The following is a 26,200-nucleotide window of genomic DNA, read 5'->3' on the forward strand; positions in this document are numbered from 1 at the left end:
AGTGCCCTTTTTAAAACATGTTTCTAAATATGCTCATGTCCTTCTCCAGTGTATCCAAGCAAGACATTTAATTCTACCACTGGAGTTATAAGAATTCTGATATACAGTACACTTCAAAATTATATTCAGTGCAGTTTGACTGTACCAGTGGAAAATGGTGCAAAATAAAAAGAAAAATGTACTGAAGATGTGCCAGCATTATAAAGATAAATTAATAGCCACAAAATTTATGATCAACCTATTAACTTCATAATTCACAAGTCAATGAATCCTGTTTTACTGTGTATGATACTGCTCAATATAGGCCAGTCTACCTGCTGCAGACTGTGCTGACTACTATTTTGACAAGACCTGGATAGCAGTAGGTCCAAAGCAATCAGAAGGTTGACTTTGACAAATGGCGGTGCCGCGGCGAAGTTGAAAATAACACACATCCACTTTAATCTCTTTCTTGATTAAATCGAAACCATACCATTCTGACATCATGTGATTTGCTCATGAAGCATCACTGCAGGTTACTTTAGAGGCTACATCTATTGAAATGATATTGAATTTTTAGGGGAAGTACTTAATTCATTCAAATGAAACCTTCACAAGGTAACTGGGCCACCACTCACTGATAACTGCAAAATTCAAAGAAAACCAGAGGAAAAACCCCCTGACAAAAAAATAAAATAAAATAAAATAAAAACCATCTGCTCCTGAATGATATTTTAGTAGGTATTATCTTCTACTTTCAAAAAGAGAAGATTATATGCATAAAGCATATTCCAAAGCTTTTTACCTATTCTACCACAGTCAAGCTCCAAAGGTAAACATTACACTAGGTAATAAAAATGCAGAAGATGAAATTGTCTTTTTTACATGAGACTAGGCAAATATTTATGGGGCAGTTGACAAACTCCTGCCTAGTAAAAGAGCCAGCACTGAGAGCAATTATCCTGATATTCATGACTCACTTTGAATATCACATTGAATATTACTCATAAATCTTTTACGAGCACATCCCCAGAGCTCACTTAACAGCCGGTTTTAATCATGCAGTTGACACAGAGAAAATAACAAAATGTATTTTTTCAGTGGCAAATTAATTTAGGTTTGAACCTCCTCCTGTAGCTCCATTCTTTTCATTTTTTTTTTTTATTTTCATGTAGAGAGACCAGTGAAATTCACTTTTGCATGTAGAGGTAGTATTTCTCCAGTGTTGCTGAATTAAAATAAAAAGGGTGAACATTTCTTTTAGAGCCAGTTCTTGACAATGATCTCAAATGATATAGCTTGCTCTATACACAAAAGATGAATTGGTTTTTTTAGTTTGATGCACATTGATACACATTGATTATTTTGCTGAATTTAGAGGTTAATGTAGAATTTGGAAGAAAGCACTTTTCCTGAAGAGTACTTAAGTTGTGGGTGGTCTTTTAGATTGCATTTAATTGTCATCATGAGTTTATATTACCAGTTTTGGAATTTAGCCCTCATTAAGTGAATTGTAATGTTGTGTAAACTGTTTTTGAACTGGAGGTGAAAAAATGTAACTGTTTTTTGAGTAGTTTTTTGAATTACATCTGTGAATTTCTCAAATGAATCTGACTACTCACGTGGAGATTCTTCTTGGTCTTGTAGGAACCTTTCCAATATAATTCGAGCCATCAATGAAGGTGCATAGTCCACCTTTCCAAAATGGAAGCAAAAAAAAAAAATGTCAAGTTGTACAGACATCCTCATCTCCCACATCTTGTCAACACTAAAAATTACATGCATTTTAATAAATCAGGGCCAGCACTATTCATTAAAAGCTTTCCAGTTATCAGTGTATTCCATTACATTTCTAATCAATTATCTAAAACATGTATGGTCAGCATTGGTGGGAAGAATAAGTGGTTTCCATTCAATATATAATGTAGTAGAACAAATCTCATGGTCAAATCTGGGAATATTATTGGCTATATGAAACAAGCAAAAAGGCTTTTATTACCCTAAAATCCCACCTCTGAAATAGGATATCATTTCTTCCTATCCTATTTTTTCTACTACCTTAGTTGGTCAAATTGTGCTCACACTTCTACTGATGTGTCATGTGGTTTCATCTTTTATACACAAGTCATGTAACTATATGCCTCTTGCCATTTTTGTTGTAGCATTATGGCCTAATTTATTAACAACAACAAAAAAAAACATTTACAATGTATCTGATGTTCTACTTAATCTGATTTGAGGAGACTCTAGGCTTACAAGAAACCTAAAATTTTAGCACTAATTCCTATTATCTAAATATCTACTCTTCTATAAAACATCATCGATGTGGCAAATGTTTAAACAGTAATAATAATGCATTACATTAATATGGCATCAGTATTGTATCCACAACCTGAGCTGAAATGCTACTTATAAATTTAGTGCCTAAAATATCAGAGATCAGTATTGGTAGAGGTTAAAACAAAGAAGAGGAAATGTAGTAATGTGGTCCTTAATCATAACGCTAATTAATTCCCATATTCTCTTTCTGGAGAGATGCTGTTCTTATCTTTCCCTAAAACATAGAATTTCTAGAAACCAGTGGAAAAATTCATCTGAAATACCATGATTTTAAAAATAACATCACAATAATGCTTTACTGAAACAAGCCTTTTTATCTAAAGGTAAGATGGTAAACCTTGCTCATATATTATCACAATGAATTTTTCTTGACAGGTTTTCAAGTCCAATATTCATCCAAAAATTTTTATCTTGATTTAGTAACTAGACAAAAAGGCTGGCTTCATTTGTACGTACAGTTTTTTCAAATATGTATGTACTTGGATGCCCTTAAATTCCCCAAGTAGAAAGAAATGCTTTCCACGGAGCTGCTTATTTCCAGTAACCCACATCAGAGCTGACACATGAAAAATGGTGAAATTACTGGAGGTAGTCCAGCCTGAATAAGGACTACCTTATTAGTTCAGGTACTTGCATCTCCCTAATTTTCATATTAATCATGTGTCCATCTTTCTCTGAAATAGGGCCATCATGCTTCATGTCAGAATTTAGCATGTAAGTAAAATTCATAGTGCTTCAAATCTCACTTGAAAATATTTGTATGGAAAGAACAGAATGACTGATTTTATTATTCTTAACAAAGTGAGATTTTAAAAATTCTTATTTTTAGCACTGCTGTTGGATAACTAATATAAAGACATTCCTAAAAACAACAGTCACAAATATTCCCCACCCCTCAAATCAACAATAATACAGTACTCTTCTTATTTAAAAGAGCTGTTCCACACTATAATGCACCTATGTTATATATTTCTCATCAATTTTTACAGTTTCCACTGATTAAATATATATTGACTCATAAAGTATTACCATTGCATCAATCGTCAGCAGATGCAGGAGTCTGTCATTTAAATATTAACTATCACATAAAAATGGCAGCTTGGTTGTTTGGAAGCAGTAATCTGGTACCAGTTATTGCCACATTTCCCTAATGCATTAGCAAAACTCGCAGTTAGGATTGTCCTCTTCTGCACCAATGTGCAGCCATAGTCACAAATTCTTTAAATAATGCCACTTCTTTTTCTTTGGTGAAATTTTACTATAAAATTGCCTGTAAGGAAAATAACACCTTTTGGAAGCATCACAAAGGTTCATTGGTATGGGTGAAAGAGGAGCACACTGGTATGATCAACATTTTGGCATAATACTGGTAAATGGAGGAAGAGATGGGGGAAGCAAGCCTGTTCACAGAAATTTAAAATGGAATGCTAAAATTTCACTGTGTAAAATGCATATATCATTTATGCCATCTTCTGCAAACAGGGGTACTATATTGAACCAAATTCATTCAGGGAGTCTTATATGATACTACTCTTAGCATGAGCCAATCTTTCTTTGTACTCATCAAAACACAAAAGACCCAGTGATACATCAAGTCCCTCAATGACATAATACTTCTTGACTCAAAGTAGTTCGACTTAGAGTACATTAAAAATAAGAAGAGAAACCCATTCTGCTTTCAGGAAAGAGAAAAGTGTGTAAAACAAAATACCCACTTTCCTAAAAGGGAGGGGGAAGAAATCCATTGTCTGGGTTAACTCTACTATCTGAATGTGTAGACATTTCCTAGACTATTAAAATCTTCTAGTAACTGATAGGTAATTGCTCATTTGCTGACTGTAGCAGTGTACATCAGACAGAAGCTGTGAGAGAAGCCATCCTTCCTGGCTAATATAACATGTAGAACTTGCTGCTACTGCAACACTTAATGCTCACAGTACCGAGTCATCTTTAATGCAAACACACATTTTCTGCCTTACTCCTATGTTTTCCATTATAATGCAACACAAAACAGTGTACATTTCATTTTATCCCTATGAGGGCTGCATAAGCAGTTCCAAGTCAGGCTAAATATTGTATTGCTCTTATTATGGTAGATAAATATTTTAAAGTTTAAGAGCTAAATATTTTATTTTTTTCAGTATGCTCTCTGCAACTATTAGGAACTTTTTTTCCCTACATCTTTCTCATTCAAAAGAAGTCTTTGGGGCTTTCTTTCAAAACACAAATTACAGTTTATTACCCCAAATAGAATCAGATCAGAGTTAATAACAAACAAACAAACAAAAGATCAATAAATCACTTTATGTTTGGCATAAATAGTAAGGATATTCTGCTTTTTCAAGCGAAGAAAATGGGCTAATAATTGGCATTGCATCTTTTTTCTAATGAGAATAAATAAGAATCAAACAAAGGCTATATCTTTAACATCAAACTTCTAGGTCCTTTTACTATTTCTTTAACTTCAAGTAAGTCTCTCTAGACAACATAGATATTTTACATGAAAAAATTAGCACAACGCGCGCAAAGAAGAACACACATCTTCAGACATTTCACTTAAACTAAGAAATCTAGAATCTTTTTTTTTTTTACACATTTGCCTTGAAGGAAGGGGACTAATTACATTAACTGGTTTATTAATAAATGAAGTTCTTTGTCCAATTATTTTAAGTACTAAGAGACTAGGGAATAATTTTAAATGTCTAATATGCCTTGAAACCCTTTTTTTTTTTTTTAAGGTTAATTACATTTCCAAGTAAAGCTACTCTAGATTTGCCCCTTAGGTTTTAAACAGGTTTGAAAATATATATATATTATAAAATCAGATTACCTCATTGGCCAGCTCCAAAAGCACAGGGGCTGTTCCATCTTTCACCACTCCACTCAGGTACCTAGATAAGAAAAAGCCAGATGGTACTCTACTGACAAGAAAAGGCCAGTGTAGACATGTTAGCATCCCCTGTGTATATGCTTCTCCTGGGCAAATGCCAGACTCAAACCTAGTTAAAGAATGCTAATGTAATAGAGAAGGTTGGGGATAACAAATATAACAAAAACAACTTATCTTAAATCATCAGTAACTATGTCTCTGGGGGTAGGGTGAACAAATATACTGATCTCCCTGAAGGTCTTTATGAAAAAAATTATATAGCAAACAAACCAACTGAGCTCATTTAGAAGAACACAAATCTTGGAGTAAAAACTTCTGCTAAAGACTCCAAAGAGCCTTTTCACTCGTTAAGATGAGCTCCCTCATTATATACAACAAATAGTTTGGGGTAGGCCAGAGCCTTTGTGTGTTATGCCACTGTGTATTCATTCCATAAACAAGTGACACAAATACAACAGCTTATTTCTTAAGAATTATGCTTAAGATGCTTCTCACTAAAGTCAGCCAGTGTTCTTGAACGGATTAAGGGAATAAGTTGGCCTTTACAATTTGAGAGCCAGCATACTAACTAGGAAACCAGTTACCCACTCGTTTTCATTAGCTTTTTCAAAACATTTATTTCTACCACATTGAGAAACATTACATAAACACGTATCCTGACTAGTCATCTCTGATGCAAGTAATTTATCTGGTCTTGTTAATTTTGGAGGGGGGGAAGGGACTGGGTCTTCCTAGTTTTCTCAACTGCAAAATGTAGATACCAATTGTACCTATATCATAAGGTTGTTGTGTGGATCAAATGAGATATTTGTAAAGCCCTCTGCCTAGCATACATAGTAGGTGCTTGATAAATGCATATTCCTTTCCTTCCACTGGCTGAGGTTATTTTAGACAAAATATATAGGTAATTTCTGGAGTAGTTCGTTTGTCAGGTCCCTTCCAATTCTGAAGTTCATAAAAAAATATTTCTGGTCAAAAATACAGTAAAAGTTGGAAACATTTGTCATATATGGCTTGAGTCTGAGTCAAAGCCATTGTTTTCAATTTGTTAGGCGCCAAATGACAAACCATGAATAATTTTGCAATTAGGAAATATTATGTAACAATTACACTTATAAACATGAATTTTAGACTGTGAAGGGAAAGCAAGTACTTGGTGTAGTGAAAGGAGAGAGATCCAATCCAACTTTGGATTAACTCTAACTTCAATTTAGCTTTGACAAACCTTTCCCAATCCTCATTAATGCTAGCCCTCTCCCTTTGAGATTATCTCCAATTTATCCTAGATGTATCTTGTTTGTACATAGTTGTCTTCCCTATTATATTGTAAACTCCCTGAGGGCAGGGTCTGTTTTTGCCTTTATTTCTGTTCCCAGCATTTTAGTGTACATAATAAATACTGGTTTACTTGATTTGAGGAATTATCTTTGGCATGGTTTGAAAAAAAATAAGAGAAACTAAATACATATTAAAACATAAACAGTTTTATAAATACCTCTTATTGGCTATACAGCTGAATGAGAGGACAGGAATGTGGAGAAATGTGAAATGAATTAACAGAGTTGAGCTGTGTCTATATGTACAACCAGATCAACTATTTTGATTAAACTGATAGAACTGCTCAGGGAAACCATTTGATTTACACAAATAACTCTGAACTGACGTGTCAACTCAGTGAAGTGGGATATGAGTTTTTGTAGTCTCTTCTGAATGCCTATAGCATTTGGAGCTCAGAGATGAGACAGAGTGGTCTGGTTGCCATGCCATTCCTTATGACTGAATGGTCATTGAAAGTCCCACTTTGCCTGCTGCTGCCTTCCCCCTCTTACTGTACCATTGGAAATGATCCTTCCTTCTTTAGAATTCCAATAGTAACTTGAATCTTTCTAAAATAATTATCTTAATCTATTTTGTCCTTTCATATTTGGGGCTGGGGGAAGCACAATACTGAGGAAAGGGATTTGTTTATCCTACCCCCAAAATTTTAAATTATATCCCCTGAGAGAAAGCTTACACAGTTACCTTTCACCTGAATTCTTCCAAAAGATGTACTTGCTGTCTTGAAGAGTAGGAATTTCTGGCATTACAAATATGTGCATTTGTGGTATATAATATTTAACGTCATCCCTTGTTGCATGTTGCACACCATCATTTCTTACCCCCATGTATGATATCTTAGGAAAATGCCCACCTAATCTTAGTCCTGGCTCTATTTGCAATATAATTGTTTGTGGCTTTTTTCTTACCTATTTTACCAGATTGTAAATGCCTTTAGAGCAAAGATGTGTAAAATATATGTTTGTATCTTTCTTGTGCTTTGCAATATACTGAATGCTTACTAAATACTTATTGAATTAAGACTGAATTAAATATAGGTATCCCTTCCACATGGGGGGGGGGGGGGGCTAGGGACATAGCACCATTGTAATCTGGAAAAAGTTGTGTAAAATTTTTTTGGCTTTTGTGTTCTTTTCACAAACTCTTAACATTTTACTTATCTTAAATTTTAAAAAGAAATTGTGTCTATTTGTGGTGTTAAAGTATAAAATATGTTGACATTATACAATATTTTACATATAGTTTATGTATTTCTGAGTTTCTAAACTTTTTTGTGATGTCTGCTGGCCTTCACATGTCATCTGTGGCTATCACAAAACTCCCCCAAAGTTCCCATTTAATTTCTTATGACAACCTGTGATGCGCTGAAACTGCGATGGGGAAAGTTGTTATGTGGAAAGGATGCTTGTACATTCCATTGCAATGGATCTAATTAACTGAATGTGATAATTCTGAGATTATGAAAATATATTTCTTCAGGTGATGGAACAATCAGAGCATGAGATTTGGAATTAGAGGCTTTGGGTCCAAATTCCAGCACTACCATTTGCTAATGGAATTCAGGACAAATCATTTAAACTTTCTGCATCTAAACTGACAGACTGACCTTGAAGGAGGCTTCTAAATCTAAATATATAATCTATGAACTATTTTTCTATTAACTTCTATTACATAACTCAATCAAATATTATGGTTATGTAGACCCAAACAAAACATATCATATCCTTGGTTCTCTATCTTCTAACTGCAGATTTTAGTTTTATTAAATCTATGTTATTTCCAGTGATGAGGAATCCTTTGGCCCCATCCAATGTAGCTGTATTTACATATGCATGGCTTTGATAGACATCATATCTCTTTTTTTCCTTGCACATTTCAATTCAATCCTATTCAACAAACTTTGTACCTACTTTGAGCATAACAGTGGAAGGGAAAAATCCAGAAACACTGAAGTGTCACAATTCCTAACTTTAAGGTGCTTATATTCAAATATTGAGAATGAAACTTGTTCACACACATACACATGCACATAAACGTAATACACTTAAATTAAACAATGTTGCATGAAAGATCTGGCAATTGACTTTAATAATTATTTATCTATGTTATTACCAGTAGCTTACTTAAAAGTTTTATGTTCCCTTCTTACTATTAAAACTAGAAAAAGCCAAATGACATATTTATGACATAAATGACATACAGGTTAAACTGACATGTCAGCTTCCTCATCATCTGATTAAGTCCAATAAAATCCTACTATGTGCAAGACTCTATTACAGGCATTAGGTATATGAAGAAAAAATGACAACTGTACTGATGGTTTTTCTCTAAGAAGTAATGAATGCTTCTAGCGTATCTGTTTACCCATACTCCTGTTTGGGCACATAAGGAAAATAATTGATCACATTTGCCAAACTCTCAATGAAGCAAGACCCTAGGAATACCAGTCCCAATTTTTATAGTGCCATCTTTATGAAGCTACAGAAAATTAGAACAGTTGAGTCTTGTTGTCCTGTCTGAGATATAACAATAATAATAATAATAAAAGCTAGCATTTAGTGTTTACAACATGCAAGACACTCTGTTAAGCACTTTACAATTATTACCTGTCCTGATCCTCCCAATAAACTCAGGGGATAGGTACTATTATTACTCCCCTTTTACAAATATAGAATCTGGGGCAAACAGAGTCAAGTGATAGTAAATGTGTGAAACTGCATCTGAACTCAGGTCTTCCTGATTATAGACCTAATACTCTATCTACTGCACTATCTACTTGCTGTCTAGACACAACAGATGTTCTCATGCACAGATGACTATATTTAATCAAGCAACAAATACTTCATTTGTGCCAAGCATTGTGTTAGATGCTGAGAATGTAAAGGGGGAAAAGTTCCATCGCTAAGGAACTTCAATTCAAACAGATGAGGCAAGTAAACCGATACATAGGACCAGTTGGACCAATTGGACATTTTTTTGTGCTTTTCAAAACATTGTAAAACATTTTTTCATTTGTACTCACAAAACTGTGAAAAGGGAAGGGGAGGCCTTATCCCTATTACAGACTTCAGAAGACTAGAGCTCAAGGCTAGTGTCTGCAATGGTCCTAGAAGTAGAACACTTTAAGTCACAAAATAATAAACACAATGCTTCCATATTTATACATACACAAGATATGGTATAATAGAAACCTTTAAAAACTTGCTTTGTAGAAATATTTTTTAGTCAAATTACATGTGTGTTTAGGAAGGTTTTCTAGCTTACACTTAAATCTATAACACTTGTTTACTATGGACACAATATAAAAATGCTTAATGGTTATATATTAAGTCTCCTTAGCAATTCAATGGCAAATGTCACTAAACTAAGCACACCTACTGATACCACTACTAGACATATATCCTCAAAAGAGACAAAGAAAGTGGGAAAGGATTCAATATTTATTGTAGCCTTTTTGTGTCTAAAATTGAAAATAAAGTGGATGCTACTCCAGTGAATGGCAAAAAAGCTATGGTAAATGAATGCAATACAATATTACTTTGTGATAACAAATAAAGAAAATGATAGAAGCAAAAAGACTTGGGAGTATTTGTTTAAAGTGATACACAATTAAAAATAACTTTGATGGACTAATAAATAAAATAAAAATAACTCTGGTCAATGCAATAATCATTCCAGAAGATTCTTGGCAAAGGCAAAACCAGAGGTACAGAATGAGACATATATTATTTGGACAGCCAATGTGTGAATTTCTTTTGCTTGACTACACTTGTTATAAGAGAAGATAAGACTTTCATGATGAGAAGAGAAAGAGTTTGAGGGAAATGATAGTGATGTGAAAAAGAAAAGAATATCAGTAAAAATTTAAAAAGATTTAAGGAGATGAAGGAGGAGTCAGGATGGCAGTGCACAGTGTACTTATACTGCTTATAACTATTTGACATCTGGTCAGGACCCAGATGAACTCTCCCTACAGCTTTAAAATAATACTTCAAATCAAATTTTAGAACCTTAGAGTAAATAAAAGGGCAGAGAGAGAGATTTTCCCAGCTTAAGACATCTTAGGAGGTCTGGAGGAAAAGTCTGTAACATTAGGGCGGATATATGTACAGAGCAAAGCAGGAGTACCACTGGTATGGCCTTGAAGATTGCTCCAACAACAGCAGCCAAAGCTGCTTTAGGAGTCCTTGGCTTAGAGATGGTAAAGGAATTAAACAACTGGTAGGAAGGAGATTACAGAGGACCCTTTGCTAGAACTGTGTGCAGTTGGTGCTGACTGACAACACAATTGCTGATAAGCAATCTTGAGTCACAGTTCCTGAGTAGAGAGGCACACTTGTGATTTGTTTTAAAGGAGCAGGGTGTACAGTGAAGTTCCAGTGCCAAGGGGAGCACCAGCACTGGCAACTAGAAGGGAGAGAATAGAGGTATTGGTTATAATTCCAGAGCCAAGAGGAGTACTAGTATTATGACTACAGGGAGTTAGAGATCCTTTCTGGGTAAAGAGCAGAGCACAGACCAGAGAGCAGTAGTCATACCTTTCCCAGGATAACAACTTAAAAGCACAAAAAAAACCTTGCAAATCCCCAGAACTAGCTCTCAAAATGGCACCACAAAAAAGACTAACATTTAGCATAATGCCACTTCATCCCTAGGTGAGCAGAGCCCGACTTTAAAGTCTGAAGTTCAAAGTGAAGAAATAGCCTGGGGAACCTAGCAAACAACAACAACAAAAAGAACTTGGCCCTAAAAGGTTATTATGGTGGCAGGGAAGACAAAGACATATACTTAGGAGAAGACAACAATTTGCAAAAAGCTATAAGCAAAGCATCAAAGAAAAATGCCAATTGGACCCAGGATCAGCAGGAATTCTTGAAAAAAATTCAAGAAAGATTTGAGTGGCAGGGAAAGAACTGAAATAAGAAATCAGAGTGATCCAAGAAAATCATGAAAAAAAGAATTAATAGCTTGGTAAAAAGAAACACCAAAAATTCTGAGGAAAATAACACTTGGAAAAAACCAGAATTAGCTCATGGGTGGAAAAGGCACAAAAACTCACTGAAGAAAAGAACTTGTTAAAAAGCAGAACTAACCAAATGGAAAAAGAGGTTCAAAAGCTCAATGAAGAAAATAATCCCTTGAAAATTAGAATTGGAAAGTGGAAGCTAATGACTGCATGAGACAAGAAACAACAAAAGAAAATCAAAAGAACTGAAAACTATAAGAACATGAAATAGTTCATTGGAAAAATAATTGATCTAGAAAACAGATCAAAGGGAGATCATTTAGGAATTAAGAATGAGTTTTAAAAAGAGCCTAGACATCATATCACAAGACATTATAAACAAAAAATGCCCTAATATCTTAGATCAAGAGTACAAAATAGAAACTGAAAGAATCCTTTGATTACCTCTTGAAGGAGATTTCAAAATGAAAACTCCCAAGCATATTATAGCCAAATTCTTAGAGCTACCATGTCAAGAAAAAAATATTGCAAGCAGCCAGAGAGAAAAAATTCTAATAGCATGGATTCACAGTCAGGATCACACAAGATCTAATAGCTTTTTTACATTAAAGGAGTAAAGGATCTGAAGTATGATATTCTGGACAATGATTACTAAGAATTACTAACTATGAATACTAAGATTACTAACATACCCAGAAAAAACTGAGTAAATCCTTCAGAGTAGAAATGAATATTTAATGAAACAGAAGACATCCAAGCATTCCCAATGAAAAGATCAGAGCTGAATAGAAAATTTGACATTTAAACAGAACAATCAGGAAAATATTAAAAGGTAAAATATGTAAGAATAATCATACGGATCTCAATAGAGTCAAAGTGTTTACATTCCTAGATGGGAAGTTGGTACCTATAACTTCTAGGAACTTTATCTTTATTAGGGTAGATAGGAGTCTAACTAGACATAAGGCATAGGTGTGAGTTGTTTGTATTGGGGAAATCTGCAAAAAATATGTAGGAATGAGGAACAGAGATGCACTGGGAGAAGAGAGAGAGGTATAATGGGAAAAATTATCTCACATAAAAGAGGCAAACAAGAAAGATCTTTTCTAGGAGGAGAAAATGAGGGTATGGTAGGCAATGCCTGAACCTTACACTTATTAGAATTGGTTCAAAAGGGGGAAAATGTACACACACACACACACTCAGTTGGGTATAGAAATCTCTTACCCAAAAGGGAAATAGAAGGGGAAGGAGATAAGATAAATAGGCAGGGGAGTGATAAGAGGGAGGCAATGATAGGGAGCAAAATAGATTTTTGAGAACAGATAAGATGAAAAGGAGAGAAGGATAAATAGGAAAAAATAGGCTAGATGGATATACACAATCAGTAATCATAATTGTAAATGTGATTGGCAAAATTTAAGCCTATAAAACAAGTAGATGGAAGAATAATTAGAAACCAGAATCCAATAATATTATTGCATTCAAGGTACACATGAAATAGAAAAGCACACAGAGAGTTAAAAAAAAGGGCCAGAGTACAATTTATTATGATTCAATTTAAGTAAAAAAGGCAAGGGAAACAATCATGATCTCAAAGCCAAAGCAAAAATAAATATAATAAAAGAAGAAACTATATTTTATTAAAAGGTACCATAGACAATGAAGTAATATTAAAATATTTTATAACAAGTTTTTCTGATAAAGTCCTTATTTTTCAAATGTGTAGGTAACTGAGTCAACATATAAAAATAAGAGCAGCCATTTCCCAGTTGATAAATGATCAAAGGATATGAACAGTTTTCAGAAAAAGAAATGGAATCTGTCTAGAGTCATGAAAAATGCTGTAAATCACTATTAATTAAAGAAAACAAATTAAAACAACTCTGAGGTAGTTCAAACCTATAAGAAATGACAAGTGCTGGAAAGGTAGAGGAAGAATAAGTATATTAATGAACTATCATTGGAGTTGTGAACTAGTCCAACCATCCTGGAGAATAATCTGGAACTAGGTCCAAAGAACTATAAAACTGTGCACTACTCAGCCTCCCAATAAAACCAAAGAAAAAGTAAAAGGACTTGTATGTGCAAAAATATTGAGAGCAGTTTGTTTGGGGGTAGCAAAGAATTGGAAATTGAAAAGAAGACCATTAATTGTGGAATGGATGAACACATATGATTGTGATGGAATACAGTTGTGCTTTAAGAAATGTTGAAAGTGGTGGTTTCAGTAAAACATGGCATGACCTATATGAACTGATACAATATGAAGTAAGAACTGGGAAAACCTCGTACACAGTAACAGCAATGCTACAATGAAGATCAACTGTAAAAGATTTGGCTACTCCAATCAAAATAATGATCTGAGACCCATGACTCCCTTTTTCTAGTCTAGGCTCTCAATCATTGAGCAATCATGTTGCTAGGCAAATTGAAAGACTGCAATTGGTTCCTCTAAAGTGGGGAATGGACAGGAAGTGACATGGAAAAAAGGACTATAAAAAGTTCTGAACTTCCTATACAAGGGACTTCTCCTTGAGACTTCACCTTTGGAGTCTCTGCTCCTTGGATCTTCTCCTTTGGACTTCTTTGGAGGATGGCTCCTTGGGGCTTTTGGACTTCAACTTCAACCTGGAGCTTTGGGTCTTTCAACTGAAGTTTTTGGTTTCGGGACTTTGACTTTCGGCTTTGGAGCTTCTTAGAATTTGGGACTTTCTTGTTGGGTTCATTGCTGCCTTGGTGAGCTTAGCTCATGAGGGGGTTTTTCTGCATTGGGACCTTGCCTGGATCCTGCCTGGCTTGTTGGTGAGTGACTAGAATTCCCACGTGGAGATGGAGATTGGAATTCTGTCAGGGAGTGAGTTTCATTTCACCGGATCAGTATTTAGGGTAGGCTAGGCAGTCTCCTCACCTTTTTCCCTTCCACATTTCCCTCTTTTTACTAAATATTCCAATTAAACAAAATTGTTAAAAACTGCTAATAATTTTCCTGACTTAAGGGATAATAATCAATGACCACTTTTTATAACTCTTATTTAGTCAAAATCCCAATTTAACCATTACAGAACCAAAACAAAATACTGATTCTAAAATGGAAGGTAAGCATTTAAATTTTTTATATTAAATTTTATTGAATAAATTAAATTGACTAATCATCAAAAAACCAAAACATTCTGAGGTCTTGGGACTCACTGCATCCCACTGGCCAATTGTGGCAAACAAGCATTTTGGACTATAATCTTATAAAATTTCCACAATCTTTCCTAAAAGCGGTCAATAAATTTGTCTTAAATATTTCCTGTTGGTATGCCTTTTTCAAAAGATTCCTAAAGCAAAACATCTATTAGTTTCAGAGATTGAAAAATACAAAATGGGTTGGGTTATTAAATCCTTAACTTCAATGAAAAATGCAATGTTAAAGAAAAACATGAACAAATTCTTTCTTTTACTAAAATTTCTATTTCAAATGTATATGTACAATGATTAAGGCTTAACTCCAAAAGTCTTTCACTTTGCCATCAATGTATATAACCAGAAGGAATGGACAGAAGATGCAAAAATACAAAATAGGGCTTGATATAAGAAAAAGCTTCCTAACAAACAGTGCTACATGAAAGCTGAATGAACTATTTTGGATGGCATTAAGTGCCCCCTTAATAAAAGTCTCGGGGGAAAAAGTTGGATGACCACTTGTTGGGCAAATTGTAGAAAAACCTTTTTTGGGAGGTTAGGCTAGATGGCCACTAAGATTCCTTTTGACTCTGAAATTCTGTTGTAATTTTCAAAAACTAAAATTATTTTATAATTATTATTTGACATTGGGTCTTCCTCTCTTGGGCACAGTGGATAAAAGGCCAAGCCTGGAGTCTGGAAGACTTATGTTTCTGAGTTCAAATCTGGTACCAAACCATTACAGTATCTTTACTAAGAAAATCCAAAATGGTATCATGAAGAATCAGACATGACTGAAATGAATGAACAACAATTTCCTTTCTTGTTTAGAAGGCAAATGGTCACTCACAGACCCAATCCCATTGTCAATTGGCATGTTAAGCTTTAAAAAGTTCCATTTCTGACTTGAACATGTTCACCATTCCTATGGTAGCCTGGTGTCCCCCTCACCCATAGGGGCTCACCACTAATCTCAGAATTAGCTCTAAAGCAACTCAGAACTCCCATACTCAACTGATCCACCAGCAGAGTATCCCTGATAGCAGGGATCACAGCATGGATTCTCATGCCTAACCCCATTTAATCTTAATTCATTTAATCATTGCTATCTGATTGGGAAGCTAGGTAATATAGTGGATAGAGTCCTAGACTTGGTGTCAGGAAGATCTGAGGTCAAATTACATCTTGCCTTAGACATTCATAGGCTAGGTGATTCTGGATAAGTCACTTCCTTTGTTAACTTCACAATAGCCTTCTGTTTGGTCTCTCAGCCTGAAGTTTCTTCCCATTCCAATAAGCTGTCAAATCCACTCAGCTGTCAAACTGTATCTTCCTAAAAATGCAGGACTGATTATATCATTCTCTTATTCAACAAACTTTAGGAGCGCTCTATTATTTCTACACCAAATTTAAAATATAGTTTGTCCTTCATAGCCTGATTCATTCCTACCTACTCTTCTTACTCCTTAATCTCTTCCACAACATTTAATTGTTCTGATTTTTCAACTGTTCCATAAAGATGGTCTCATAAAAATTGGGACTGGTATTTCTAAACCCTTGCTATTGATGAGAGCTTGATGAATGTCTTTTTCTCCTGTGTCCTGTTGGAATATTGGTGAACAAATAGTGATAGAGGCTTTTCTTTTTAGAAAACAACCAAAAGAATATCAGTAAAGTTGAAAGGACAAAGTTTCATTTTCATAACTTTCTCTGAGGCTGTTTCTAAATGAACATGGTAAAATAAAGCTGAGAATTAAAAAAATTTATCTAGATAACTAAATCCCTTTTCTATGTCCACTTAAAACAACAACAAAACTATTCCTTCATTACCTAGAGTGAATTCTTTTGATATCTGTGAAAAATTATCCATATTCTGTCTACATCAAATCTTGCTTTTGAATTTCATTGATGTTTTCATTCAATTGACTTAAGTAACTTGGACATAAATAAGAGCTGTGTTTATTTTAGATCTATAAAAACTATAAGAATGTTTAAATCTAAACAATCTACCTCCTCAACCACCCATCTAGAAGATGTAGAGCAACAAATTAGTTATTTTCTTGTCCTTGAAAAATGGTGGTTATTTTGCACGAACTTGAAAAATAGTATAATCTTTCCCTAGCATGATGTAAGCATGTAAAGATAGAAGGGAATAAGCACTTAATCAGTATTATAGCATTTAATCATTTGATTTCTAAAGAATTGTAAGGACAAAGGCAGAAGAATGGTATAACAGAAACAACACTGGAAAGGAAGTCTGAGCGCTAAATTTGAGTCTTAGACATGAAAATTATTGAGTGAATGACTTCATTTTCATCTTAGTTTCTCCATCTGTAAAATGGGAATATTTGTATTTATTTATCAAGTTATTATAAAGAAAATGTAAAACACAAAGTGATCTATCATCTGATCAAAGTTTGGTTTCATTGTTTTGTTTCAAATGCTGCAATTTCCAGAACAGAAGAAATACTGCTTATTCATTTGCAAACACAAAAAGACCCCTCAAAGTCAAAGATAAATTCCTTTGATCTGCTTTTTATTTACTATCAATTAAAATGTTTGTCTTAACCATTATAGATAATCTAGAATTGTCCTGAACTGTCTTAATAATTTCTTAAATTCTATGTCTTTAATATCCAGCACACGCACCATATATTGACAATAGTTTTAAATTTGGTTATACAAACAGATGCCCCTTGTATGTCCCATCATAAACCCACAAACATTTCTACTTCACTCATATGGTAAATCTAGGGTTGGCTTTTTTTGAAGGTGAAGTCTTTTGCCTCTGATCCAGCCTGTCTACAATTTGGTAAACTCTACTTTTTTATTCACAATATAAATTTTACACATCACAATTTTAAAATATTTACTGCATAAATGACAAACCCATGAACATGAGATGCCTCATGATAAAAATCAAGGATATAGAAATGGAGATGTAATATTCTTAGGTTGAGCCCAGAGGACTATGGTATTTTGAATAAGCCATGTAATAGAAATTGGTCAAGAAATACATTTATTTTTGAAAATTTGACTATTTGATATTTTATCTATTCTTTCCTCTTCCTCTGAATAGCTCTTCAAACAAATTTAAATAATGCCTATAAAATAAATCTAAGTCAAGACTGATTCTCTATTCATAATAAATTGGCCAAAGAGTCTAACAACATTAGCCAATCCTCTGGGCTTATTGTGGTGGTCTCATCAGTAAAGCTACTTTACATTCTTTCCTTTAATAAATAAGCATAGAATCATAGAATTATAAAGTTGGAGAGAATGTCAGAGGTCATCTACTTCAGACACTTCCCAATACCTTGTCGAAAATGTTCCTGTCTATATCAGTCATTAAGACTTCCTTTAAATGCCTAGCGATAGGGAACTCACACAGTAAAGACAATTCATTCCATTTTTGTGGCCTTAATTATTGGACATTTTTTTCCTTTCATTAAGCCAGAAATTTCTCTGAAATTTCCATATATTGGTCTTAGTAATATTCTTCAGGACAAACCAAAACAAGTCTTCTGTGTAAAAATTTCAGACGCTGAAGCCAGTAAATTTGTTTTATTCTCTGCTCCCTCTTCCCAAAATCTTCCAATTGTCCAGACTAAGCATTTCCAGTTAATTCAGTCGATCCATGTATGGCTGTTTCAAGCCTCCTCACCAACCTGATTATCACCATTTGGATCATTCAGGCCAAAAATAAAGACCCATATACATAAAGAGCCATTTAGATAAAAAAATATAGTCTACAAACTATAACTATAAAACTGCTATCGAGATCTTTCTTAATGTTTATTTCTGAACTCCATCAAAATTAACAGAGACAATCACTTTCCACGATAATAATCAGATAGCACTTTCCCATTTTGCTGAAAGTTATACATATATCTAAAGTACTGTTTTGGGATTTTATTACATTTTCATGAAATGCGCTAAATATTCAGGTGAAAATGCAGAAAAAGTATTTATTATTAAGTACCAAATTCATTATTTAATAGATTTAGGAGGAGTTTGTAATTATTAATTTACAAAGTTAATTTCAAGGACCTGAGTTTTATCTTGGACTGAATTTATAAGTTGAAATACTTTAGAATTATGCAGTCTTCTAGCAATACCGTCACTCTAGCCATTCTCAGAAATGTTATGCATAATCTACTTAAATGGACCTTGTTATCTTAATGCTAAAGCCATTAGGTTAAAAGGGACTTACAACAACAGTAATAACAAATATGATACATTTCCTAGATGGTATCAGCTGCTGTAGTTCAAAATAGCATACATCCTTATAGCAACAGTAACATGCTGAAAAGATAAAATTAGCTTTGGGCTAATTTTGTGCTTGCTTTTCTGAGACACTTCTCACATCTAAAAAGTGACCTTGTACAAATATTAGGCTAATAGCTTTTATATACGTATACCTGTATATTTATTTTATTCATAAAACATTGCACAAATACATCTGAATTTGCAGGTATACTATCACTTGCCAAAGAAGTTGCTCAGATATGTCAAAAGGAGTGTAATATTTTAATTACAGAGTTCAGCCAGTTAATCTGAATGATCCAATTATCCTACTGAAACATCTAAAGAAGAAAACTTCTACATCAAGTAAAGCAAAGTAATTATTGTTCATCCCAATTGGGAAAAAAAGTAACGTTTTATACAATAACATTTTAGAGAGGTTCTATAGATCACTTTTTTTTTTTTTAAGATGCAGCTGTTTGAAATTGGTTCTGATAGAAGATTGTTTTAAAAAGAAAAGATTCTCTAGAACTTGAAGGAAGGTAGCAAATGTGTATGTTATTCTTTTACATGCTCTTACAGAATAAAATGCCTTCCTTTCTTAAAGTTGTTTTCTAGAGCCTCTGAGGTGGTATAGAAGTTTGTGCAAAAACTCATTTTTATTTTCACATATGCTTTTTAAACTTTATGAGCTTATAGACAAAAAGGAAAAGTGGCTTGCACTCTGTATCTACCAATACACATATATTTACATATATATACCATTTCATATATTTGAGATCTACAAAGATTTCATATTTTGTAAATATTTTCTACCACCAGCCTGAATTCTCTAGACCAGTTTTGCTACTTGACTTAGATTTCCAAAACTAAGTATTTAGGTATTTGGGCAAATAAAGCTGTTAACTGAATAGAAATGTTTGGGGATATTATATAGAAAATTAGTTTAAAGACCTAATTTATTCATAATTAATATTACAATTAGTAGGTGCTAGGATACCCCCTAGTGGGGCAGGCAGGTCATACCTCTGGTAATAAGTTTCGATAGCCTCCACGGTATGATGTTTAGCATGCGTTCTCTTAATATGTTTCTGAAACAAAACAAAAAGACATTTTTATGCTGTCTGAAATTCAAGATGGGAAGAACATGTTTGCTGATCCCCCTTCCCCACACACTAAGAGCAAGAACTTGGGGAGCTTGGTTTGTGGTTGCAGTCGGTCTTTTTCCCCCCATAGGATCCTATGAACCAAGGCATTTTTGTCTCTATCTGTTGGCAGGTATGTCTCCAGACTGTACCAGAGTGTACTCTATATGTAAAAGCCAGAAGGGTCATAGTAATTGAATCTAAATAAGTTTGCTTAGGGTTGCAGAGGGCAAAGAAGAACTTGTTCCCTCTTCCAACCCTTGTATTAATTTCCCCTCAATTCAATTCCATCCAAGTCCCCTACACTCGAGTTTTACAATCTGATTGCCATTTTTAACGGGGAAGAACATTGCTTAAAAACAACTTATTTGAAAACTACAAAAAGTAATTCCATAGAGACTTGCCACTTGACTGACACCTGTCATCTCATGATAAATGACTCCATTTTCTGCCTCTCTTGCCTTCTGCCACTCCAGCAATGGTCATTTATCATCATCTCTGTCAGCAATGGAAAGCAGCCCTGACAGTGCAAGTCAGCAAACATTTAGCACATGGAACCACGCAACACAGGGAAATTATTATTGTCAGAATAATAATGGTTTAGCATAATTTATTACAGGTCCACCAAATAAGCAAAGGCTAGATGTTATTAGACAGATGGATGGGTAGGCTTGGCAGGCATCCACTGAGACTCAGGCGGCGCTTGATGTGGAAAAGAGAACATCCTCCAACCCAATCAGAAAGCTGGCAGTTCAATTACAAAGAAATAAAGGGACATTCATCATTCAATTAGGCACCTGTCAACCCTCACAAAGGAGAAAACTTCTAACCTGGTACTCCTGGGAGAAGATGCTCAGCAGAGTGGACTGCGATTGACTGGAACAAATAAAAGAAGGACAAAGTTAATTACTGGAGTGCACTGCAAAGAAACAAAAGGGAAAAGAGCTTCAAACGTAGGCCTGCTGCCCTGTAATCTAACAGAACATGAAAACAAGTGTGGAAAAGTTGTTCCAGATGAACACCTCAGACAAAGGCTTCCTGCTGCTAGGTCAAGGAGAGAGAAAAAGGCAAAGAGGGAAAATACAGCTAGTTTCAAAGCCAACAAGCATATTGTTTGGGTTGGGTTTTTTCCTTCTTTCTCTGTGATTTTTGTTTTTGTTTCTGCTTTAGAACCCACACAAGCCATCTCCAAAGCATGGAGTGGTGCTAAAAGGGACCCTCAAGAAACAAAAACAAACTACACTTCTATTAATAATTGACAGGGCTCCATTGCATTAGTGGTTGGGAACATGTCGTTTGTTCATTGGTAACATATTGAAATTCATTTTGTTAGTGGCCAGGGAACCTCTTCAGGAGCTGTCTAGGATTCAGGAGAGAAACTTAGCTCTCCGTTAGAAGCAGCATATGGGACCACTGGAACATTCCCACTGAAACTGATGTGCTTTGAAAATAGAAACTTTCACAGCAGGAAGCTGAGACTCCCAGGAGTCGGTCATTTCCAAAGGCTGCCATAAGCCTCATTCATCTAAGACTGCACTCAATGTCAAACACCTGGCAGGGAAGCAACCTGGAAAACATTCTTCCCAAGTGGGAATTTTTCTCTCTGAATTGTTAACATTTAGAAATGGGACAAGATTTCTTTTTTTTTTCTTTTCCTCCCTATCTAAAAGGCAATCAATACTCCACTGCTACTGCTTCCAATTGTCCTCAGTGGATGTATCTACCTCATTGCATGTTGACTACAATTAATTACTTCTGATATATTTTCCTACCAGATGCAACTTGAACAAATTACAGTGCAAATAAATCGACTTTTATGGTACAGCAAAGCACTATGAATAATTAAAATTTTGTCTTTTAAGAAAGCAACTTCTTTTAAAGCTCATCATAGATAATTTTGTGATTAAGAAACAAAAGTGATGGAGCCATACTTCTTTACCAACTAACAAAATGGTATGAGTGTGTGTGTGTGTGTGTGTGTGTGTGTGTGTGTGTGTGTGTGTGTGTTCTTTTAAAATGACACCCACACACACACCCTCCACCAGCATGACATCATGGATCTGGCTTCAAGGCTGTCTACCAGGACTAGTTGATATAAAAATAACAAAGTAATCACAACTGCCTCACAAAGAAAGCAAGGAAAACCAGAGCACCACTGAGGGAATAGCTGAACAATCCTAAACTAATTAGACACTATCAAGGGCAAATTCATAAAAGATATTAAACAATTCTTTCTCTTCAAAAAGACAATTGTATCTCAAACAATCCTAAATGCCCCATTTAACTTACATCCACAGGCTCACGTAGATGCATTTTGAATATGTGTCCAAATAATAAGAAAATTAAGGTAAAATCCTTCTGACCTACAGAGTAACAAAGCAATCAGCTAGGTATTTGTGATAAATAACTCTTCCCACTACATGTGTATTCTTGAATATCCACTTTTTGCTGTAGACAGAATGACAACTTCTATGAACTGTATGTAAATGAATGTGCTTGTAAATATTCCTTTTTAATGGGAAAGGTTAGCATCCAAGAACTGGCTGGAAAGAAGCTAAATAATGGATAAAAAGAAAAGTTGTGGGTGTCCAGTGTATGTGTGAAAGGGCCTGAGGCAAACAGTTGGAGAAAAGTATCAGTGAAGAAAGAAGCCATTAGAAATGGGAAGATAAAGCAAGGTTTAGGCAATGAGAGAAGCTATAGACAGACTAAAAGTTGTGGGCCAGAATGTGCCAAGAATAATTCTTACAAAGTACTAAACTTTTTGACTTCTTCAAACTTACAAATAGATGCATTGGAAAGATATGATCAAGACTGTTAAAGAGGAATGAGAAAAGAACTTTAAGTATGATCCAAAGAGCTAAAGGATGAGAAATAAAATTTGGCTTTCCATTAAAATAGCACCTACTTTGGCAGTAATGTGCTGGAAAATGTTTCACAATCACCTCTCCAGAAGGAAAAAAAATATCAACAATTTTAAGGTGGATCTGCATTGTTAATATTTTATCCATCAAATTCCTAAGTCAAACCAATTGAAAAAAATCAAGGCTTGATTTATAGCATTTTCTGACTTCCAAGTGAATACAACAAAAATTTAACAATTGGCTCACTACTTGGTATGAGTAAGCTCCAGTACACCATAGACTGACTATTACATTATCAGGGACACTTTTTCAAATTAGAAACAACTCTTCCTTGTTTTAGGAACATATCTCTAACATTCTTATAAGTTAATGGGAAATCATGACTTGAAATAGAAATGCTATCTCAATGTATTACTTTATTTTTTAATTGATACATTTTTACATCACCTTTTCCATTTAGAGCTCAAAATTCCTGTCTTTAAAAGTACTATAAAGGGGTCAGCTGGGTAGCACAGTGTATTGACAGTCAGGCCTAGAGACAGGAGGTCCTAGGTTCAAATCTGGCCTCAGACACTTCCCAGCTGTGTGACCCTGGGCAAGTCACTTGACCCCCATTGCCCACCCTTACCACTCTTCCATTTAGGAGCCAATACGCAGAAGTTAAGGGCCTAAAAATAAATAAACAAGCAAACAAGCCTAAAAATAAATAAACAAGCAAACAAACAAACAAATAAGCAAGTAGGTGAATAAATAAATAACTAAATAAGCAAATAAATAACTAAATAAATAAATAGATGAATGAATGGATGAATAAATAAATGAACGAATAAATAAGTAAATAAAAGTATTATAAGAATTAATCACCTGCAAGTTCTTCTGACATCTATTAAATAATCAATTTAGTGCTTGCTATAAATAAATACCTTTTCTCTAAATTTTTCCATAGCAGTCAAGCCTCTTCCCTTTCCCCTCCCCGGGGAGCCAGATTCCTTATAACAACAATGAGAAAAATAGTTGGGGAAAACTAACCAACACACTAAGCAATTGTAATGGCATATGTAAAGTTCCATTACATTGTTTGACATTACTACAAAGAAAGGAGGTAGGTATGTATTTGCATATATTTTTCAAAACAAAACTTGTTCATTATAATTATTTTATGGTTCATTTTACTCATTTGTTTTTCCTATTTACATTGTCATAGCTGTTGTATATATTGTTTTCTTCTGATTCACCTATTTCACCTCTGCGCCAGGTCCAAAGTCTTTTCATGCTTCTATATTCTTCATAATCATTTTTTCTCGTGGTACAGTAATATTTCTTTTTATTTATATAGTCACAATTTGTTTACATTTTCATATGTGGCTTTCCAGGAATATACCTAACATTTAAAGTAATGTCATGCTATATTTGAGAATAGGCATAATGTGGGATTATTCTGAAAACTCAACAGTAAATGAAGGCACTTGTGAGGTTCTGACACAGGAGAAGTTGGCAGGGAGTGTAATAAGTCTTTGTTAACTAACCCCTCTTTTGGCTCTAGTCTTTCCCTGATTCCATGCAATAGATGGAAACTATTTCTCAGCTTTTACCAACATAGACATATCTTTCTAAATGATATATAGGGATGAAAGTATTAAGTTTGGTAGTGTTTCGTTATCAGATATTCTTAAAATGCAAATTGATTTACTTGGATGAAAGAAGATAACTTGCAATGTCATACATTTCTTCTAAGAGAAGCAGCTACTTTGTAAGCTAGATTCCTCACTGACAACTCTAATTAATTTTCCTAGCAGACTCTAGATAACTTGAGTAGTTATTAGAATTCTATCCTATGACACACACATATGACATGACCCTATTTGAACATTTGTCCAACACTATTTATGAAGTACTAAGTTATGAGCTAACCTGAAATGAAAGTAAGCTTTAATTAATTCCCAGGAAACAAAAGTAACAAGAGGTTAAAAGCCTTGCCAAAATTTCCTTTTTATGTATCCTTAACTTGAGATTTCTAGGAATGACCATACTGGGAACTACTGCTGGAGAGACTCCTTCTAATGAGGCAGTTTCACCAAATGACCTAGAGAACAGAAGAGTTGATTAGAGGACTTGTCCAAGGTTGCATAATCAGAATGTATAAGAAGAAGGACTTGAAACCAATCTTCCTGGCTCCAAGGGTGGTCTTCCATCCACAGCACCATCAATTCACTCTCCATTTTATTTATGTATAAACAATGAAGTTAAGAGATGTGAGACCTGTATGTGCATTGGTACAGAGTTTGCATACCAAGGAACTCACCAGATCTACAAAATCATGTGCCCCCAAAACAAAAAAAATGAATAAAGTCTTTTTTTAAAATGTCTTTGTTCTGAAAGATAAAAGAAGTACTTACTTTAAGACATAATAATGAATAAGAATACAAGTGTAAAATGTGCAAGCTAATTCTAAAGTCCATGGTTTGATGACTTCCTGACTTCTGGCTATTCTCCCTCTTTGTCTAAAAGTTAACAGGATGCTTTTGTTAAAAAAATTAAAATAAAAAGTCAATAAGGTAGAATGTCCTTGACTTCAGACACAAAAGGCATTAGCAGAAAAACATCTCTTTCAGGAATTACCCAGCAAAGAACTTTTAAAAAGGCAATCAAGGAAGCAAATGTAAAGGCTAACATTGTGACATCTTCTTTGAGACTCCATCACCATGATATTTAAAAAAGTAAAAGATAAACTGACTTTGAAGGACCACATTTAGAAATGCTGGGAAATCTTCCTTCATTTAGTTTTAGAAATAGGTGAAAGTGGCATGTGGGGGGTTAAGGGGGTAGGGAATCCATCAATCCAAAGAATGCAGAAGGAAAATAGAGAAGAGGCCAGTTACCAGTCTTATAAGTACTACTTTTAAGAGAGATAATTTTAAAAATTAAAATTAATCTAATAAAATTACATACTAAAATATATCATAAAATAATATAAATAATAAATGCTACCTTCAATGTATATATATAAAAATGATAGAGTAAATAAATAATAGCATAAAGAACATATTTAGTAAATAGAAGAAAAACTTTTGGAATGACCGATGATGCCTCATAGCTTGGACAGAATACTCTCATAAATTTCAAATGGAATTTCCCATTCTTATTCTGTCAGGTTACTCTGACCCGATCCAATTGATTTAGGAATAATAATAATAATAATAATTTGGGGAAAGACACTTGTAGAAGCAAAAGCTTAATTTTTAAAAAATGAAAAAAGGAGGGA

The 26,200-nt window shown here is 34.3% G+C and overlaps 1 protein-coding gene across 1 annotated transcript in view; it reads right to left on the reverse strand.

Moving 5' to 3' along the window:
- Positions 1-26,200, reverse strand: part of CDIN1 (CDAN1 interacting nuclease 1) — a 259,897-nt gene that overhangs the window by 182,611 nt on the left and 51,086 nt on the right. The window contains exons 2-5 of the mRNA XM_044660039.1: positions 20,905-20,950; positions 19,956-20,020; positions 5,150-5,210; positions 1,602-1,674 (exon numbers count right to left, since the gene is read on the reverse strand). Of these exons, the coding sequence (XP_044515974.1) occupies positions 1,602-1,674; positions 5,150-5,210; positions 19,956-20,020; positions 20,905-20,950 (245 nt within the window). The remainder of the gene's footprint in view (positions 1-1,601; positions 1,675-5,149; positions 5,211-19,955; positions 20,021-20,904; positions 20,951-26,200) is intronic.

This window comes from Gracilinanus agilis, chromosome 2, assembly GCF_016433145.1.
Source record: "Gracilinanus agilis isolate LMUSP501 chromosome 2, AgileGrace, whole genome shotgun sequence".
In the NCBI taxonomy this organism is placed as follows: Eukaryota; Metazoa; Chordata; class Mammalia; order Didelphimorphia; family Didelphidae; genus Gracilinanus; species Gracilinanus agilis.